Here is a 22516-nt window from a genome sequence, read left to right on the forward strand (position 1 = left end):
GTATGTAAGTATGATGTAAAGAATGGGATAATCTAAATTTTTATGTATCAAAACTTACCAGAAAAGGTGAATTATATAAACTTGAAATATCTACCAAAAATAAGAAAATTGGGAGAACTTGAAAGTAAATATTTACTTCAACAAATTCAAAAAAGATGTGATATAAACTTTTATTATTATATTTTAGTTTTTGAAAAATGAGGTTCTATTTTATGAGAAAATGAGAAACATAAGAAATATTCACTCCATAATTGTTGAAATATCAGCAACAGTGAACTTGAAATATCAGCAACAGTGAACTGACTGGCATGGACGATTCACTATTGAAAATTTAAAGCCAAAATAACATTATGAAGTTGTGGCTTGATTTTTTTATATTTCTTTTATCAAGAAAGTTGTGCCTTGTGAAATTGATTGATAAATCACATAATAACAATCATCTTTAGAGTTTTTTTTTTAATCTATTGGTGCACTCAGCTTATTCTATTCTTCATATGAACTGTGACTGCATTGAATGTTAATACATTCAAGCTATGGCTTCAGCATATGAAGAAAACACCTTCTCCTCATGGATGGTATCTCCCACTTGAAGTATCATCCCTCCAAATTCATCAAATGAGTCCTTGTTGCAGAGACCTTGTCCGAAGTAGACCTGTAGAAAATTATTTCACAATTCGTATCCGGAAAAAGATTCGATGTAAAGGAAATGAGTGGTTCTAGAGCTTAACCTTTCCATGGTGCCTCGTACTCAGTTGCAAGATTTTATCAGATTGAAACTTCATCAGTGTTTCATTCGGCTCTGGCCCAGGAATTCCATTCTCTTGGTTAAGTAAGGGTACCTGAAAAGTATAATAAAGTCCACAAAAATTAAATGAAACTCTGCAGCAAGAATGTGTCAAATGAAATGATATTAAACAAAGGAAAACAAAAGAATCTATAATCAAGCTCAACGTTAATAAGGATGCTAAACTTGCACAAACAATTTGTTAGATGGAGAGCATTTAAGGTAAATTTTAACCTTGCATCGAGGGCATAACTGAATGCTTATGAAAGTTATGTTGTTGAGGTCCTCAGCAAATCGTTCACCCCCATCAATAAATATGTTGTAAAAATCAAGTGTTTTTTTATACTATAGATTACAGCTTATATATGAGACAAAAAGTCCAAAGATAATAAGGCAATATTAAGAAATCAGATTAGGATATACATAGCCCTAAAAAAAAGTTAGACCTGGGGCGGAAATGATTAACAGGTAAAGGCTCCTCCAGCTGGCTATTAAGTTCATCTAAAGATCCCTGCATATGATACATACTCATATTAGGCACCAGTTCTGCACTTATATACAAAGATTATATAAATCATAAATGTTTAAATAACATGGGAAAGCATTAGAAACTGATACTGGTCGGTAAACACAAGATTGTATCCGGTTGTAGGAGCATAATCCGGGAGAGGCCTGGAGTCAGACTTTGTATGAGCAGGAATCTTTATTTCTCTTTCCTTCAAACAGATGAAATAGTTTACTTTGTGCCTATAACAGGAGAAGCATTACCATATCGTGCAGATGGATAGATGCTGAGACTCAAAGGGCGATAAAGTGCGCCGGCTTAGCCGATCAAAAGGAGCACCCACTATGTTGATTCTAATTACAGTTTTGGAACTGATTAACATCTATATATGCAGCTCAATGAACATGTATGTGCAATAACTACGGAGGGATTTGTGGGGGCGTAATTACAGTAAAAGCAATTAAATATTCATATATGTACTACTACAACTATTACATCCACATTTTGTCAAAAAAAAAAAACTATTACATCCACATTAACATCAATAAAGCCTCTTCATCAATTTCAACACAACTCCAAAGATAGCAGATGACCATGATTGTCCAAAACCGGTTCAATGACATAAAGACACAGAAAGCAAAAAAAAAAATGTCACTCTATAAACTACTGGCTTGAGTTATATTACTATGTTATTTTATTAAAGAAACCAGGAAGTTCTGCTACAATTTACAAAAACAAAACTATTAACTTGACCAAAACCCCTGCTTTACAATAAAAAGTTCAAATCCCCTGCTTTATATAAACAAAAATATTCAAAACCCCTGCTTTACAATAAAAAGTTCAAAGCCTACTCTTATATTAAACTAAAATATTCAAAACCAAAAGGAAAATACACCAAATATTCTACTTGATAACAAACATTCGGAACGTAGTTGAAACCCAGCTTTTTATTATTGTATTTCCTAGCAAAGGAATATAACAAATAATGACAGTAGGGCTCGTAAAAACATAAACATAAAACTTTTACATACCAGTGTGTAATATTATGATCAGGTGAAAGCTTGTATATAACTTTTCTTGTATGGAAACAATTTGTTCCAGTAGGCCAGTACATTGGTCCTTGAATTCCTGCCAGTCCATGCCCTATAAACTATACAGTTTATGCAATAATAACTCATAATTTAAGTCCAGGTGAAGGCATGTGTATATGAGAGAGAGCTTATATTCTTGTAATTGACCATAATGCAAATAATGCAAAAAGTAATATAAGAATGCTGGCTTCATATGTATAGACATAATAAATGGTTTACGAAAGTTATGAATGCCATTGCTTTACCTACCTTAGTTGGTTACGATTGCAGGCTGTGAAGAATGCAACAAAATCGTTTAAGATGCTCTGAACAGCTCGAGAGACCTAGAACAGAAACAATTTAGATGCAATTAGAACCAGTTTTTTAAATGCTCACAATAAATAACAAAAAGGTTAAGACTATAACCTGAGAAAAAAGGTGATTCCATAAAGTGCGCCACAAGGAAACCTCTGCGTTCACCGTAGCATCTGCAGTTGAAGCTAACTGGAAGATGCTACAGATAAAGAACCATATATCTCCAATAATAGCATATACTTTGCTATATATGAACACAATAAGATTGCATATCCCGAGAAAAAGGCGAAGGGGAGCGTATAATATTTCCCAAAGAATCCAGAATATAGGGTACAAAAAGGAAGCCACTGCAATCCATTCAGATCAGTTAATAATTATTCTTTTCAGTAATTAATTTCATAAAATCCTTAAACTGAAACATTCAGATATTAATAAAGTGTTTATAAGTATACTGGAAGAATTACGCACCAATATTCCATAAAAGTGACAGTAAAAACCAGAGGCAACAATACAGTCTCAAATTAGCAAAAACCCAGTTCAATATATACTAAACTCAACAACGGGTGACTAAAAATGATATAAAGATCGAATTACGGATCAGGAAGGAAGGCAGAGAAGCTAATGAGCAAGCAAACTTACAGATATATTATCACTTTCCAGCTCCATATCAACATGATCTTCGTCCTTGGGCTTGTATGAAGACTTTCCTAATACTCCAGATTTAAGATAGCGGTTACAATCATTCAAGGAGAGAAATATGTATCCATCAATAGGATCAGCGTAATACTGCAGAAAACATATATCAGTGAAACCGTGCTGTAAAGCTTACAATTCAGATTTTTACTACATCATATATCAAATAAGGGAGTGAGCAAAATCGCATCCAACAAATATACAGAGTGTGTATAATATGTGACAATAATGCGGGAATATAGTGAACCATACCTGGGGGCTTTGTATCCGAGAACCGCAAAAGGAATTGATGTGAGAATATTATCAACTGTTTCTGCAGAGTTCTTGTCACCTGCAACAATGGTGAAGAACCTGTTAGCCAGCGCGTTAAATTTTTATAGGAGCTCTGAACGACTTCCAATTACATTTAGGACATAAATTTAGTGCCATCGTTTTGCAGTACTAAAGTGTAACATAGATGATTAGTTTTAGCATGCCTAAACCATCTTTCTCTTTAGCTACACAATCATCACCACTCCCATCTTTCTGTTCAAACGCCATCCACATTAGATACACCACTCCCCCTTCCCGGCGGCATCCTTACCACTATAACAACCAAATCAAACCTAATTAACCCCACAACAAACCCTCACACATATAAATACACATATTGTTAGGTCCTATTAACTCACTATATAAGATGATATAGTGACCACAATCTGTAACACAGTATGACAATATAAGAGATTGAAAATAATAAACTCTTATTCACAAAGCTTGAATGGTTACAAAAACTCTCTCAGTGATTTATATATTATCACTAAGAGCTGCTAGGGTTCTTAAGAATATACTCGATAACTCAACTCATATAGAGTAACCCTATTCTGTGTTTATATAGACACAGTTACAAAATCAATCTCTGATTTGATATCCTATAAATCAGCTATGTATTCTATCAATCAAAGATTGCTCCAGTTTTCTGTTTAGTTTCCATAGTCAGCAAATCACTCCTCCGCTTCTATCCTTCCTTGAAGTATATCCGCTTCTGAGCTCTTTCCACGTGTAAACTCTGACGAGTCTTGACTATGTAAACCCTGATCAGACTTTATCAAACTCTGATCAGCTTCATCAAACTCTGATCAGCTTCCAGCTTAAACTCTGATCACTCCTGTTCTAAAACAAACTTTAAGAACATTAGTAATCATCAATTATATCTAACAATCTCCCCCAACTTGTGCATAAATATGTTATGTGCAAGTTAACAGATAATTGATGATGTCAAAACAGATAAGTCAAATGCAACAGAGTTTAACTATATAACAGAAAACTTTTTAAAACTTACAGATACTTTACTCCCTAGCTTCATAGACACCATAAGCTGTCTTTAGATATCCTTTGAGGAGTTCTCTTTCAGCTTCTTCAAGTACTGTAATCATTTGTCTCTTGATCTCTCTCAGCTCTGGATCTGAAACTCCAGTTTGGTAAATTGCATCTCTGAGATCATATATCTTGTTTCTCTTCAAGTCTCTATCCAGCCTGATATTGTAAGCTTTATCAGACTCTTCATTGAATGCAAGAGTCCTGATTCCAGTTATTGTTACTATTTTTGCTGAATTTTTCTTCATCTCAACCAGCTTTCCTTGATGATTAAAGTATTTAGGAATGAAAGGTCCAGCATTTTTGTTTCCTGTAATACCCATCTTTCTTCTGATTTGATCTTTGAGCAGATTGGAGATGTGTTGGCATGACTTGTTCTTTACTTGAAATATGTATGAGACATATCTCAATTCCTCCCAGTGTTTAGCATAGAGATCAGCTTCAATTACTCTAAACACTGTTCCATCAGACATGAAGTAGATAAGAATGTTATCTACTCTGTCATTCTTCACCAGTTGGACTGAATCCAGTTTGTCCATTCTTTCTTGCAATGCTCCAGTCTTGGGAGCACAGAGAGATGAGGGGTCTGTTGACATTGATCCTATACTCTGATCAAATTTTTCATATTTAGATCCCAGCCCTCCTTTATCTCTTCCTGCTTTACGATGAGAGATTGGTTGAATTGAGCCCTTTTCAAAGTTTATCTCAGTCATCAGACTTGGCTTTGCAAATCCTGGCAATGGAGTAGTTGTTGGTTTGAACACAGCTTGAGCCTTGTCAGAGGTTGTGTCTTTCTTTGCTTCCGTATTAACTTGAGCTGTGTCAGAGGTTAATTTTCCTTTTTGTGATTCTGCAACATGAGCTTTGTCAGAGATTGCAGCTTCTGATTTCTTTTCCTTTACAACTTGAGCCTTGTCAGAGGTTGTAGACTTCTTCTTATCCCAGCCTTTCTCAAGGTGTTCATCTACTTTGCTTTTTCCCTTGGATGTATACTCATCTTCAGAGTATACCTTTTTGACTGGTAAACTCTGATCAGCAACAGTAGCTTCCTTGATCAATATCCCTTTTTCTTTTGGCTTGGTAGTTGATTTTGCAGGCTTTTGAATTTTTCCAGAGTTTATAGCTTCAACATGTTCTTTCTTCAGCTCAGCTTCTTCTGCAGCAATCAACTCCAAATCCAACTTGGCTTCTGGATTCTCTTGTTCAAATATCAATCTAGCAAGTTCTTCATCAGTCATAGGTTTATCTGATCCAGCCACTGGTCTTTGCTTTGACCCAGATGTGACATTATGTGTTGAAACTGGAGCAGTCTTTGAACTTTGCTTAGACTTTGAACTGTCAGAGTTTAAACCTCTTCCACCAGTTGCAGCTTGGAATCTTTTGTTCTTTGTAAAGTCATCCACATCATCATCATCATCATTTTTTTTTCTCTTCAGAGTTTGAGAAGTAGACTTGCATTTGACTTGTGCTACTCTCTCCCCCTTTTTGACATCATCCTCATCAGGAATCAGTATAGAAGTTATCAGAGAAAGTGAGGATTGGATGACTTCAAGCTGTTTGGACATTTTCTCTTGAGTAGACTCAATGGTGGACATCCTCTGTTCCAAAGATTGATTTGCAGACACCAGCTTCTTCATGTCTTCTTTTAGAGGTAACAGGTGCCTTTTCTTGTCCATGTTTTGAGTTTCCTTGAAACTGGATACCTCTGTTCGAAGACCCTCTATAGACTTAGATGTCTGAGCATGAGCAGGATGAAATGTCTTCAGATAAAGAACTGTAGCCTTGAGGCTTGACATGACATCAGAGTTTGTGATTTTATTCTCTGCCATTGATAGGAAATCTTTAGCTTTTGCTGGCTCCAGAGAATGCTGGTGACTCAGCCAGAGTTTATCCCATACCTCATTTGGTGGATCAACCTGAAGATCCCTGGGAAGTGGCTCAGAGTTTGTGTTCAGAGTTTGCAGCCTGGCATTATATTGGCTGGTAGACTCCCACTTTTGTTGTTGATGAGACAGAGGGACTTCATCATCATTTTCATCATCTGAACTGTCATCATCCTCATCATCATCAGATGCAGAATCTTCAACATTCTTAGCAGAGTCTGGAACAAATTTTTCTTGAACATCATATTTTGATTTGCTAGGCTCTTCACCAGCCTTAGCAAGGGACTGCAGTGCTTCCAATGCTACCTTGTCAGATTCATCAACTACAGCATCTGACTTGTAATTCTCTGGTGCTGTATCATGAATAATGGCACCCTCAGGAAATTTAAGTGGAGATTGAGGAATTTGAATGGAGGGTCCATGATCAGAGATTGGAGTTTGAGGATCAGACATTGTTGTCCCAGCTTCAGTTGTAACTGGTTCCTCACACCTTATTTCTTCATCTACTTCAGAGGATGTAGTAGATGCTGTAGCAGTTGAGATTGGAACAGCCTGAAGAGGATGTACCATCAGAGATTGAGAAGATTCTGGAAGTGTAGTAGATGGTGCCTGCTCTTCCTCAAGAGGAAAATCTGTGATCTCTGTTATGAGTACCTTTGCCCTCTTAGGCTTGTTAGCCCTTCTTTTGAATCTAGCTGTCTTTGGCTGAGGACTGGACTGAACAGGTTCAGAGTTTGTTGTAGGAGAAGGTTCAGAGTTTACAGCATGTGCAGGTTCAAGATCATCATAATCATAGGCTGCAACCAGTCTCCTTCTTTTCTGTTTTTGAGGAGAAGCAGCTTCAGGGTTTACAGGATCAGTGCTTACAGCATCAGAGTTTACAGCATCAGAGTTTGCTGTTTTATCAGACTGTCTTCAGAACTTGTGTAGCAACAGAGGTTCTGGTCTTCTTAGTAGAAGGGGCATCGGACGGTGGCTGGAGTGACAGCATACTGCGCTCCGTCATACTCAAATACAATGGATGGTGACCCAGCTTCACCACCATTGTCATAATGCCCTGTTCTCCAGAAAGTAATTTGGCTTCCTGATAGTCTGGCAGGAGCGGTAAGGGCGTTAGCTAGGGCACTCTGTGCCAAAAATTGCTGGATGGGATGATAATCCCTTGGAGCGTCGGCAGTATTGAGAATGGCAGCATGGTTGTTGGGAACGAATTCCACACCTGCAAAGGTAAAAGTTGTAGTGGCTATTAGAACAGAGTTTGTGAAGGAAGGTGTTTGAGAAAGTGTGTTAGAGAAGATTTGAAATTCAGAGAGAAGAGCGTAAGAGTTTGTTGAGAGAGTGAGTGTAAAGATTAAGTGTATAAGTGAATAATAAGCAATAAAATCTGATGTGATAAACTCTTCAGATTTTGTTTAGCTGTACACGCTTGGGCTCTTTGTTCACTTGGACACCTGTCAGATTTTAACTGGTAGATGAATGTTAGTGGGATGAAGAAACGAGATTAATAATCATGAGTGCAGTAAAACATGTGCAGTTATAAATGCTGATTACACGTTCTCCTATTAAAATGTTTTTCATGTAAACCCACTAACAATACATCCGTTTGGAACACTCTCTTCACATTCTCTGAATATTTGAACTCCTGAAATGTACATGATTTTAAAAAATCAAGATTAGGTCTCTCGAATTTTAAACTCTGAGATTTAAATCAAAGAAAATAAATTTCGAAATACCTCAGAATAAAGACATAATTTTCAGAATATTCATCAATAAATCAGAGTTTGTTATAAAATCCATAGCTCAATAATGTGCTTGTGAAATAATGTGTGTGATTTAACATATGAAATCAGAGACTAAAGAATTTCACAATTTCGTAATTATAAGGTAGACAAGAATAATTTATTTAAACTCTCAAGACATAGACAATAGGCATACTCTGATGGAGAAATATATAAACTAAACTAACCCCTTTTTTTTTTTTTTTCAGGACGCTTTTCAGTGTAAGTGAATCACGACCTTTAAGTATAATTTTGCAACAGTATTTCTCCAGTAATCAGAGATTGTGACTGGTCACCATAGATTATAAAATCTTGGCAATTACTTAATACCAGTAAATGTTTGGGTCTTCCCAGTCACTGTCATATAGACATCTAAGATCTCAAAGGAGTACCATGCTTATTTTCAGGGGTGTGAATAGTATCAGAGTTTATAGTCACTGTCTAATTTACTGAGAGAAAATGCAAATTAATCAGTCTCACTTATAATTAAGATATGTGAAGTGCTGGAGTCTCAATGATATCAACATGCATATAGTGTAAAACAGTAGCACAAAATTGAGATCAAGATTAAGGAACTTAACTGAGATTCATGATTACTAATTCAAATCATGCTTCATAGTATCTTCACAGGTTATATGTCTCAGAGAAATAAAAATGAGATTATTTATCAAGATTCAGAGTTTACAAATATCAGAGAATATCGTCAGAGAATGACGTCAGAGAATGACAATCAGAGTATATCATCAGAGAATGTCATCAGAGTTTAACAATCAGAGTATATCATTGCAAATGTGTGAGCAATACATATGGTAAGTTGACAATTCAAATTTGAAAGATCTAACCAGTATGTTTACTCAGTTCCTGATATCATTCCTACCTCATTCACCAGCCTAGTAAAAGTTGCTTCACTTAATGGTTTGGTGAAAATGTCTGCTAGCTGCTGTTCAGTAGGAACAAAGTGAAGTTCAATGGTTCCTTCCTCCACATGCTCCCTTATAAAATGATATCTTATACTGATGTGCTTTGTCAGAGAATGTTGAACTGGGTTTCCTGTCATAGCAATAGCACTTTGGTTATCACAATAAATAGGAATTTTAGAAAAGGATAACCCATAGTCTAACAATTGATTCTTCATCCAAAGAATTTGAGCACAGCAGCTGCCTGCAGCTATATACTCTGACTCTGCTGTTGATGTTGATATTGACTTTTGCTTCTTGCTGTACCAAGAAACAAGTCTTCCACCTAGAAATTGACAACTCCCACTTGTGCTTTTCCTGTCAATTTTGCAACCTGCAAAATCTGCATCAGAGTATCCAATTAGACTAAAATCTGATTCTCTAGGATACCATTATCCCAATGATGTGGTTCCCTTGAGATATCTGAATATCCTCTTTACTGCAATCAGATGAGGCTCTCTTGGATCTGCCTGAAATCTTGCACATAGACATGTGGCATACATGATGTCTGGTCTACTTGCAGTCAGATAAAGCAAAGATCCAATCATTCCTCTATAGTTTGTGATATCCACTGATGCACCAGTATCTTTGTCTAGTTTGGTTGCTGTTGCCATAGGAGTAGTTGCAGCTGAACTGTCTTGCATACCAAATTTCTTCAAAAGATTTCTGGTATACTTGGCTTGATTTATAAAAATCCCATCTTCAGTCTGTTTAACTTGTAAACCCAGAAAGTAACTGAGTTCCTCCATCATGCTCATTTGGTACTTAGACTGCATGAGCTTGGCAAATCTTTGACAGAGTTTAGCATTAGTGGAGCCAAAAATAATGTCATCAACATAGATTTGGACTAAAAGCAGATCATTACCATGATTCAAATAAAACAGGGTTTTATCTATGGTACCTCTAGTAAATCCATTTTCAAGAAGAAATTGAGCCAGAGTTTCATACCATGCCCTTGGAGCCTGCTTTAGTCCATAAAGTGCTTTGTCCAACCTGTAGACATAGTCTGGATGTTTTGGATCCACAAATCCTGGAGGTTGTTCAACATATACCTCTTCATCCAGTTTTCCATTCAGAAAAGCACTCTTGACATCCATCTGAAATACTTTGAATTTCTTGTGAGCAACATAGGCCAGAAAGATTCTGATTGCCTCCAATCTTGCAACTGGGGCAAATGTCTCATCATAGTCAATACCTTCCTGTTGTGAGTACCCTTTTGCCATAAGCCTTGCTTTATTCCTTGTAATGACACCCTCACTGTCAGTTTTGTTTCTGAACACCCATTTTGTACCAACTATGGATCTGTCTTTAGGTCTTGGTACTAGGGTCCATACTTTGTTTCTCTCAAACTCATTTAGCTCCTCTTGCATGGCTTGAATCCAGTCAGCATCTTGAAGAGCTTCCTCCACTTTCTTTGGTTCAGTTTGAGACAGAAAGCAATGATGTAAACACTCATTTGCTGTAGCTGTCCTTGTTTGCACACCTGCTTCTGGATTTCCAATTATTAAATCAGGTGTGTGAGATTTTGTCCACTTCCTAGCATGTGGAAGTTGACCATTTTCATCATTGGATCCTCCCCCTTGATCCATGCTCTCTTGATTCTGTTGATTATTCTCTGTAGCTCCCCCTGCATTTGTGCTATCAGAGTTTGAATCAGTATTCTCTGATGAGTTTGAGTCAGCATTCTCTGAGGAATCTTGGGTAGAGTCTGAAACATTCTGATGCTCCCCCTCAGCAAGTGCTTCATCATCATGAACTTGTAAATTTTCATCAGAGTTTGCTGTATCTTGTTCACAGTCAGAGTTTGACTGTTCATCAGAGTTTATTGAATCAGAGAATATTTCTTCATTCTCAAAATGCAGTTTTTCATGATCATCCATATCTGTTAAGCCAATAATTTTCTTGTCATCAAATGACACATGTATGGATTCCATGATCACCTTGGTTCTGAGATTGTAGACTCTGAAGGCCTTAGTTATCAGAGGATAACCTACAAAAATGCCTTCATCACCTTTTAAATCAAACTTGGTAAGCTGTTCTGGATGAGTCTTCAAGACAAAGCATTTGCACCCAAATATATGAAAGTACTTCAGATTTGGCTTCTTTTTCTTCACCATCTCATATGGGGTCTTGCCATGCTTATTAATCAGTGTTGCATTTTGAGTGAAACAGGCTGTTTGAACAGCTTCTGCCCAGAAATAAGTAGGCAATTTAGCCTCATCAAGCATAGTTCTGGCAGCTTCTATAAGAGTCCTGTTTTTCCTTTCAACTACACCATTTTGCTGTGGTGTACCAGGTGCAGAGAATTGTTGCACTACACCTCTTTCTTTGCAGAACCATTTTGCTGTGGTGTACCATTTTGCTGTGGTGTACCTTGGTTGATTTCCAATAGCTGGACGGTTACCTTGTCCACTACCACCTACATCTGGCTTCTTAAAAGTGGGATTTCTCCCCTGCTGAAATTTCCCTTTCTTCGGGTTGTTAAAATTCTGAAACCTTCCCTGCTGAAACTGTCCCTCGTGATGCTCTGACTTACGCTTCTTTCCCTCTTTCTCTTTCTGAGACATTTCGCTCTCCGTTTCTGCTATCATTGCCTTCTGAACAACAGCCGCATAAGTATCTAATTCCAATATGGCTAGCTTTCCCCTGATCCATGCCTTTAAACCCTGTTGGAATCTCTTAGCTCTCTTCCTATCAGTATCTACATAGGTTGGAACAAACCTAGCCAACTCAGCAAACTTTTTCTCATACTCAGCCACTGACATATCCCCTTGCTTCAATTCTAGAAACTGTAACTCCATTCGATCCTGGAGAAATTGAGGAAAGTATTTCTCCAAAAACAACTCCTTAAACCTATCCCAAGTAACATCCTCTGTCCCTTCCATTGCTCTCACAGACTCCCACCAATAGGTGGCCTCCTCCTTCAGATAATAACTAGCAAACTCGGTCTTCTGCTCATCTCTCACTTTAACTAACATAAATGCCTTTTCAATTTCCTTCAACCATATCCTAGCCTCAATAGGGTCCGCTGAACCCTTAAACTCTGGGGGATTAACAGACTGAAAGTTTTTGAAAGTAACCTGGGGATTAGCCTGCCTTTCCTGCTGCTGAGTCAGGTTGGCAGTCTGTTGGGCCAAGATCTGAAGAATCTGGGCCATTGTAGGTTCTGGATTGTTATTATCATTGTTACCGTCACGGTTGTTTGCACGGTTTTGCCTTCTGGGAGGCATAGCTCTGTAAAGAAACAAGCAATTTATTTAATCTCTAAAACCTTTAACAATCGTTTTTAAAAACAGAACATTCTTTTGAAAACATTTTTAATCATTTAATTAAATAAATCACATGCTTCTTTACAGAACAGAATGATGATGAAAGAAACAAGGTTTATATCAGGTACAGTTGGCAAGATAAATAAAACAAGTGCAATATGTAAACTAAATAAAACAGGTGCAATAAGGTAAAAGACAGTACGAAAAGGAAAGTTCTGATATATATATATAAAGAGCTGGGGGTACATCAGCGCAAGCGCTTGTCAAAAGTAAAGCAGAACATCCAACCTACACACTAGTCAGCACCGCTAGTCTATACAGGGTCAAAACTGGCTGACGATATACTACACACTACACACTAATATACATGGTACCACCACTCTGTAACTACCACTATCTAACTCCAAGGAAAAGTTGGACCTCCAAGCTTGTCCAACTCCTGCATCATCCATAGAGCCCACTTTACTAGATCACCGTAGGTACCCTGATCTTCAGCTGCGGCACTAAGCTTTGCCCTTGCGATCTCCCTGACGGTCACAATCTCCTGTCTCAGCTCTCGCTCAGCTCTACCAGGATCCATCATCTGGATAACACGCTCTAACTCCCTAATCTGCCCAAGAAGATACTGGCGCTCCATCACCATCGCCTCATACTCATGGTAAGGAACAGGGTGTTGTGCGGTACGAAATGAGGTATGAACAGAAGAACCTCGGGTGGAACTGGGAGTACTGGGTGGGGGTCCAGGTATGAAAGGCCTAGCACGAGAGGTCGAGGCTATGTCTCTGGGAGGAACTACTGCTGCTGCAGCCAACACCTCCTCCAAAGTGGGTGGGACAGGAGGGCGAGGCTCTGGTATCTGAGGGGGTGGGGGTCCACTAACAGTGGTGTCTGAATGCTGGGGATATGGGGGAATGATAGGATCTGACATCGTGAATACGTGAAAGTCATGAGATAACGCATACATAAGAATCTCTGATAATAAGAATACCTGTTAGCCACCGATACTCACCTCTCAACGTTCTATCTACCTATCACTCGCTTCTACTCTTAATCCCTCTACCCAAACCCGACAATCTAGGCTTGTTTCATTGACTCATAACCTGTAGCTCTGATACCAACCTGTGACACCCTCCAAATCCGGGTCATAGACTTGGGGGTCACACCTAACAATATAAACCTGTAAACCATGATAATATATGCATTGACCCTAAACATCCATGGATCGCTCCAGGTTATAGTATGAAACAAGCCACTACTTAAGTTATATTACAATACGTCAAATCCCAATCCATATCTTACAACTTACAAACATAAAACGCAGTGCTTACACATAAAAGATACTCAAAAGTTCATAATATCAGCAACTCCTAGCAAGGCTTCCCAACACTCATCCTGATACCTTAGCTTGATGGCTAGCCTGTGGGTCTTCGCTAACAGTAGTCTCTTTCTTCACTGGAAAAGAACATGAGACATCGCAAGAGTGAGCTTACAGCTCAGCAAGTAATATAAACAATAAACTGAAGTTCAACATTTATCAATAAGAATGAATCAAGGCATCAAGTCCTCTTTTTAAACAATGATTAGAATTGGATATTCACATTTTTATTTTAAAAACCAAGGTTAGGCTGCTGATCAGTCACGCACTAACCCCGAGCCAGGTACATACCAAGCTCTATCACTGGATCCAAGGCACACATTGGCCTAATGACCACGAATCTGGTCTGACCACGAATCTGGTCCACATTTATAAAACCATCCAATTCTTTAACAATATAATGAAATCAACAATATCTTAACCAATCAGAATTAATACCATTGGAACAGAAGTAATATTACCAAAACAGAATCATGATCGACAAATCAGAATCATAATAATTAGTGGTGCAATACATATCAGGATCAAAGGACAATTCAGAAGTGGGTTCAAGTATCCTCACAATATGTTTGAAGAATGTCTTGAGGTTGAAAGGAAGATCAAGTATACAGTGAAGCTAATCTGAGGTTTTGTATAGAGAACAATGTCAGTGAGAACAGCTTGGGGTTTCAAATATGTTTAACTTGTAGGAATTTCAAGTGTTAGGGTGTATATGTGTGAACATTCTTCAAAAGAGTAGTATAGGTATTTGGTAAGACATTGTATAATTTGGTGAAGTATTGTAGCATATCGGCTTGTACTGTGTGGTCATTCAAGGATGGAAGAGTATCAGAGCAAATGATTTGTGTTGTCCAGTCTCAAAGAAATGGGTATAAGTTTAATTGAAATCAAAATCAAGGTTCAGCTTGCAATTCAGGTGTTGAAAGGATTGAATAAGGTTTATCAATAATCAGGATCAATAGCACAATATACCAACAGAAATACTTTCAAATCTATCCAGAACAATGACACTATATGCAGAAGAGTAACTCAAGGAGTTTACAAAAGTATAAGTTGAGAATAGAGCACTTGCCTTATTCTGAAGCTTTACTTCTCTCTATCGCTTTCACTAGACAGAATCACTCCAACACTACCTGCTTTCCTTTTCTAAGCCTGTCCTTCTCTGACAATCATAATATTCATCTATCAATATTCATTCTCATGTCATCCTATTTGTTTCATAATCGAAACAAATTTCTATCTACCCTTCGTTTCACTTAAATCCGATATACGGTTCAAAAGATACTAATAAAACAGTCATACAATGTTCACATAAGCATTTCACATATCAATCAAGTAACACATAGCACATAACACATAAATTAATCAATAAAATAGTCTTTCAGAAAAGGTTTGGGGTTAAAATGATTTTTCTGGCATTTATTATGAATTTTTAAACATTTTTCGGAATAAAAACGGGTAAAAGTTTCAATTTATAACTGAATAAACAAGTCCGAATACTCGAAATAAGGTTCGAAATCATTTGAAATCAATTAACGAACCTTCAACATATTTTAGAATAATTTTCTAAAGCTTGAAACTATTTTTCTGGATTTTTAAAACAATTAAAACAATTAAATCTAATTAACAAATCAATTAAAATCAATTAATAAATAATTAAAACAATTAATCAATTAATATTTAAATTAATTGACTAATTATAATAATTAATTACTAATTAAAATTAATTAATAAATTAAATTAGATTTGTTTTTGAATAAGAAATAATTAAAAACTATTTTTAAAAATAAATAAATGATTTTCGAAATTAAAATAAATGAAAATAAATCAGTTTTGAAAGTTTTTAAAACTTCAGGGTTTAAACTGCAAGGTTTTGAAACTTAAAGGTTTGAATTGCTAAAAACCAAACCGCAGTACTGAATCTTTATCCCCCCCAAAAGTTGGGGGGTCTAACTGCATTTTTTCCCCGCCGCCACCGTTCCCGGTTGCGACGTCGCCGGAGAAGCCGTTTACGGCCTCCATTCGGCTCCAAACTCTCCAGAATTATCCCTTGACTCATTTACAACTCATACATAACTTCAATTCGATCCGTAGAGCCCTGGTTTGGCCGGAAAAAGGTGAAGAAACTCGCCGTCGCCGGCGAGTCTTCTCTCCTTCGATTCCGGCCATACGAACACCTCACATACAATTTAAACACATGTACAGATTCCTGGGAACTAGATGAACATGATGGTGCCTTCCAATTTCACTTCTACCTCCTGGATTAAAAAGCCCTAATTTCCAATTGAAAACATTCATCGTGCATAAACCCTAATTCTTAATTCGAACAATTAAACTCAATTTTGAACATGTTATTGAACTCCAAATCATGCATATGATATACCAAAATGATCAGGAGAAGATTATCTACAACATGGAAGCATAAAATCACATAAAACACATCAAAATCAAAAAACCCTAATTTAACCCTAATTAATTCGAAATCAAAAACCCTAATTACTTCTAACCTGTTAATCTAGAGCTGTTTTTGAAACTTGATATGGATTCTACGCTTCGATATCTTCGATTTGACTGCTTGCACGCTCGATTCTGAGTCCGATAACGTCTTCAAATCTTCGATTAAACTCCAAGAACGCGAAGAACGATAACCCGGTTTCTCTCGATTCCCGTGTATTGAAATGATAATTATGAAAAATAAAATAGTAATTATCCTATTTATAATTACGAATAACTGGCCCCCATTTGGATCATACCGGATATAAAATACACTTCTTAATCATTAAGTATTAATAAAACTGATCCGTTCGGGACCGACTTTAAAGATAATTATCAATTACACACATTACGAGAAACTTATGGGGCTCCGAGCTTTGTCTGGCACGAAGTACGAAAATATAATGCTGTAGCCAAAATGATTTGGGGTTAAAAATATCCAGCGTACACGTTTATCGATACAGTAAATAATAATAAAATATTCATAAAATCGTTCCGAAATCTTTCACGTAAATCCGTACACCGGATGGGAAAAGTTAAAACACGAAAGTTGTTCAGAATATCTCGAATAATAAATCGGCGAAACTTTCCCGGAAGCCCCCCGGGGTTTAATTATCGAGTAAACGGATTTAAAATCAATTTAATAATAATATTTTATAATATACTTAATTAAATCCTTAAATCCAATATCAAATCATATATTAATCCATAATTTATCAAGTAAGTGCCAAAATTCTCCATATTTTGATCTGATCATATAAAAATTATCAACTTACAAGTCCTACCACACATAGACGATCATACAGCAAGTCACTTAACATATAATTCACGATTAATTCACATAAAATTCACAAAATATTCACATACTGACATAAATAAATACATGCCGAAATCCCGGATATTACATCCTTCCCCCCTTAAAAGGATTCTGTCCTCAGAATCTGCTAAGAAAACAAGTGAGGATATTTCTCACGCATCTCACTTTCTAACTCCCAAGTTGATTCTTCAACTTTTGGGTTTCTCCACAACACTCTCACTATTTTCACCACTTTATTTCTTAACACTTTCTCTTTCCTATCTAGAATCTCAACTGGAGTCTCAACATAGGACAAATCTGCCTGAAGCTCTACTGGCTCGTACTCTATCACATGTCTAGAATCTGGATGATACTTCTTAAGCATTGACACATGAAAGACATTATGGATATGCTCCATATGTGGGGGTAACGCTAACTCATAAGCCACTTTACCAACGCGCCTTAAGATCTCGAATGGTCCAACGTATCTGGGACTTAGTTTTCCTTTCTTGCCAAATCGGGATAGTCCTTTCCATGGCGAAATCTTCAGTAATACAGGTTCTCCTTCTTCAAATTCCATATCCTTCCTGGCTTGATCCGCGTACTTTCTCTGACGATTCTGTGCTGCAATCAGTCTTCTTTGAATGGTTTCAATAACTTCCTTCGTCTGCTGAACTAGTTCTGGCCCAAGTAGTTTGCGTTCTCCTACTTCATCCCAACACACGGGTGAGCGACATTTACGTCCATAAAGAGCTTCATAAGGAGGCATTCCAATGCTCGCATGATAACTGTTGTTGTATGAGAATTCCACTAAGGGTAGATGTTCATCCCAATTGCCTTTGAAATCAATAGCACAGACGCGTAGCATATCCTCGATCGTTTGAATAGTCCTTTCACTCTGGCCATCCGTTTGTGGATGATAAGCAGTGCTCATTGATGTGCTAAAAATAAAGATTTTGATTGCAAGCGCACAATCCCGTTTTAATATTTTAGATTCGAACCACAAGGACTTAAACAATTTTCGCGAAAACCTTGATTTCTAATTTAGGCGAATCAGACAAATTAATTTTTGAGGATTTTATGTTTATCTAAATTAATAATTATAATAAAATTAAGAGTTAATAAATCTATAAAACAAATAAGAGAAAAAAAACATAAATTAGAAAACAAATAAAAAGAAGAGGAAAACAGTAAGGCGCGCGGAGCAAGTAAACAATCGGACAGTAAATCAGGAAAGCCAGAAGCCAAACATAAAGAAACAGAGCATAACCTTAAAACTTAATCACGTGATTAATAATTAATAAATCTAATAATAAAACAAGTAAAAGAAAATTAAAAAAAAAACGTGCGACGTGAACAGACAGTGGTCAACGCAAATGAAATGAATCTGGGAAAGTAGTACGCGCGATTACTAACTAAACCAAACCACCGGAATTAATGGAGGTGTCCGGAATAACTTAAATCTCGCCGGAAAATTAATTTGACCGGAAAATCTAGTCATTCCAAATATAACAAATCAAAGCTCCCTAACCTCTAAACCAAATTCAACACTAAATTCTACACTAAATAGCCCCTAAACTACTCATTTTTTACCAAAACAAGACCCAAATCAAGCCAAAACAACTCCAAAATATACCAAACTTCAAATCTAGCCTAAACATAATATTTTCAACATAAACCCACTAACCTCAAGTCAAAATCATAAACTAAAATTTACACCAAAAAGCCCCAAAATCAAGAACAAAGAGAACACCAAATCTTACCAAACTAACTCCAAATCACACAAAATTTCAAAACTAACTTATCTACCAAGTCTCTAACAAAACCCCATCAAACTACAAGCTAAAATCAAAATCTAGAATACTAAATCATTGAACCCACTAATAATATTGAAAATTAAAAGGAGCTCAATCTAAATACTAAAAAATGCAAGCTTAAAACATACAATTAGGCTCCTTTCAATCCACAAGTAATTTTGAGTCTCATGTGGTTAGAGAAAGATTTCATAGCCTAGAAGTAAAAGTAAAGGGCAAGATTTAAGAACAAAAATGAATACTTGTATTGATATAATAAAAGTGTTTACAAATTTAGAGTGCTACTACTAGATCTACTACATAAAAGAGAGGCTACTAAAAATATGAAATCCTAGGTTGGTTAAAATATGATGGGGAGATGAGTATTTATAGGGGGAAATTAGGGTAGAGGGGGGTGTAGGTGTCCCATCTAGATGCTTCCTTGAGAATATTCCTCTATGATCCTTTTCTTCCATCTTTTTCTTCTTTTTGCTTTATTCTTTTATTTCTTCAAGCTTTTGCAATTTTCCTAAAAAAAAGACAAATAAACAAATAAATAAGTGAGAACAAGCAATAATTAGGCATTTAAAATATACAACAATATGCACTTATCAAACTTCCCCATACCTATATTTTGCTCGTCCTCGAGTAAAATCAAAAGAAAAGAAAATAAACTATGAAAACTAGATGTGATTCCTAGGCTCCTTTTCGTAGGCGTGACGAGTGATTTTAGGTTCACCAACCCGTTAAACTCGTAGACGATCTCTACAAGAGGAGTTTTGTCTCCTAAGGGTTTACAGAAGATATACCCATAAAATCTTCGAGACATTCTAGCAAGTGTCTACTCGACTCTACTCTAATTTCGTTGGTGTTAACAAAAAGCGTTTTTAAGGAAAATACGACTTAAAGACTCATCTACTAATAATCAAGATACAGTTGTCTCTAATCTACTTGCATCGACACAAAGATTTACTAGAAATCTAAGGAGTGTAAGTAATTTAAGGCCTTTGATGGATCCTAATCGTCTAGGAACATTTTCTCTTTTTCAACCAATATCGAACTGACCCAATCTCTATCGAAACAAATATCTAGCCAAACTTCACAAACTCTTATTCTCTTTTCTTTTTTTTTGTCTCTTTTTTTTTTGCATTGACTTTATTTTGTCCATTTTTTTAGGCAAACAATGTTACCCATGTAGCGAGCTTTAGGTCAGTGACTCCCAAACCAAACGGTCTTAGGGCACTAGGTTTTAAAATCCCCCTACGGACTTAATTGCTCGAGTAACAAAGGCCACAAAACGAGACTAGCCAATCTACTTTTGCCCATTTATCTAAAGATTTTATCTATAAAGAACAATGGGTATTGAAGTAGTTATTCCTTTTCTTTTTCTATCTTTTTTTTTCTTTTCTCTCTCTTTTTTTTAATTCACAAAGGTTCGATTCGACATTGTTTCAACATGTGGGTTCTCTCTCAGGTATCGAATAATATCACTAGACAATCTCTCCATCAAAGGTCTCGTGCAAAAGTGTGTGCTATCTTGGAATTACGAGTACAAATCGGTCGATACAAGCTTCGAAAAGACAACCTTACTCAACTACGTTCAAATTATCTAAAAGACACTACATATATATACTTTTCGAAAACATGCTAAACACCAACTACTCCTAAAGTTCGAGTGAGGGAAAGACAACTTAGCTAAATGTATCTCTATTTTTGGATTTTTCTAATTTTTCATTTTTTTAGGGATTTCATTTTTTTTAGAATTACACTAAAGCCCTCCCCATACCTAAATCATGCATTGTCCTCAATGTATGCAAAAATTAGAATTGAAATAAGAGAGTAAAGAGAAAAATACCTGAAATGGATATGAAGGGGATTTTTATTAACGAACGAAGCACTAACACGACCCACACACTCACACATTTCCTTCCCCATACCTGAACTTCATGAGGGAAGGTTCTGAGAAGGAACCACTTCAGCCAATTCCGGAAGGAAATATGGGAGGAAGCTTCGAGAAAGAATCAAAATGTTTTCGAAAATTTTTATGCACAAAGACTTTCTAGCATGTGACAATCGTTCATCCCTATAGGACAAGTATCACTAATGTTCTCCCTAAACCAACTTAATGCTTCTTTATTATCAAGCAAATTAGAGACTATGCAATCTTGGTCATAGGATAAATCACTAGGAATGATGTCATCCTCCCCTAAGGCTTTATGTGAATGATGGAACAATGAGTCAAATGTTGGTGTTTCACCACCATGACTCGCAAAATCGGGCCTAGGGTTCACACTAACAATCTCGGGTGGAGTTTCCCATTTTGAACAAATGTCGTTCAATTCACCTAATAACTCCTCCGAGGTCAAATCTTTCAAAGACTCATGATGCGCTCTATTATCCTCGTGGTTGACTTTGAAATCTTCACCGAGAAGAGACTCAATCTCACTATCCTCAAAGCTAGACCATGTGACAAACTTGTTGACCACATTGACCCCTATAGGTTGCTCATAAAGCTCGTTGGGTTCTTTTCCTACATTGAAAATGTTTAAGTCAATGGTCATGTTTCCGAATGTGAGCTTCATTGAACCATTCCTACAATTAATTAAGGCATTGGATGTAGCAAGAAAAGGCCGTCCTAAAATTATAGGAATTTGGTTCTTAGGATTCGAGACGGGTTGAGTCTCGAGAACAACAAAGTCAACAGGAAAGATAAAATCACCAATTTTGATCAACACGTCCTCAATAATTCCCTTTGGCATTTTAATAGATCGATCGGCAAGTTGAAGGGTCATATTGGTGGTCTTGAGATCCCCTAAACCTAGGGCTTGGTAGACCGAGAACGGAAGAAGATTCACACTCGCTCCTAAATCAAGTAAAGCCTTATCCACATAAGTGTCGCCTATGACACAAGAAATTGTAGGACAACCGGGGTCCTTATATTTCACGGGAATTTGATTTGAAAGAATCGAGCTAACTTGTGAGGTCAAAAAGGCTTTCTTTGGAACATGTGTGGTTTTCTTATGGGTACACAAATCTTTTAGACACTTAGCATAAGAAGGAACTTGTTGAATGGCATCTAAAAGAGGAATGTTTATCTTGACTTGTTTAAAAACCTCTAGGATTTGTTCCATTTGGGCCGATTGTTTAGGAGGAATGAGTCTTTGTGGGTAAGGAACCCTTGGCTTGTAAACTTCTTCGTTGGGCCTTTGAGAGATGGGCCCAGGACTAGGTTCACTCATATACTCACGCACTCTAGAACATTTGGGTTTGTCATGATTAGTGCTAGACAAAGAATGATTTGTTTTAGGAATAGACTCCTCATTTTCATTAACGTTCTCACCAACTTTGTTATCCACTTGATTTCCCGACCTTAGAGAAATAATTGCATTAACATTCTCGTGAGGTCTTTGATTGAGAGAAAACTTTGGGTTGACCTCGGGTTGACTTGGA

General features: G+C 36.8%; 1 protein-coding gene across 15 annotated transcripts in view; it reads right to left on the bottom strand.

Annotated features, from left to right (window-relative positions):
* Window positions 1–277: 277 nt before the first annotated feature.
* The window catches only part of LOC135150288 (uncharacterized), a 40739-nt gene continuing 18500 nt past the window's right edge, over window positions 278–22516 (bottom strand). Inside the window, exons 3-11 of one of the 15 annotated variants that reach the window (XR_010288651.1) lie at window positions 3620–3698; window positions 3314–3460; window positions 2786–3021; window positions 2630–2703; window positions 1553–2439; window positions 1378–1456; window positions 1231–1295; window positions 729–839; window positions 278–652 (exon numbers count right to left, since the gene is read on the bottom strand). Coding sequence is in view for 1 of the 15 variants with exons in the window: in XM_064086548.1 (XP_063942618.1) it covers window positions 782–839; window positions 1231–1295; window positions 1378–1531; window positions 2321–2439; window positions 3314–3340 (423 nt within the window). In the remaining 14 variants the exon portion in view is untranslated. Of the gene's footprint in view, window positions 653–728; window positions 840–1018; window positions 1130–1230; window positions 2440–2629; window positions 2704–2785; window positions 3022–3313; window positions 3461–3619; window positions 3699–22516 lie in introns of all 15 variants that reach the window. The other 14 variants (XR_010288652.1, XR_010288645.1, XR_010288650.1 and 11 more) reach the window with 14 other exon arrangements.

This window comes from Daucus carota, chromosome 2 (assembly GCF_001625215.2).
Source record: "Daucus carota subsp. sativus chromosome 2, DH1 v3.0, whole genome shotgun sequence".
Taxonomy (NCBI): Eukaryota; Viridiplantae; Streptophyta; class Magnoliopsida; order Apiales; family Apiaceae; genus Daucus; species Daucus carota.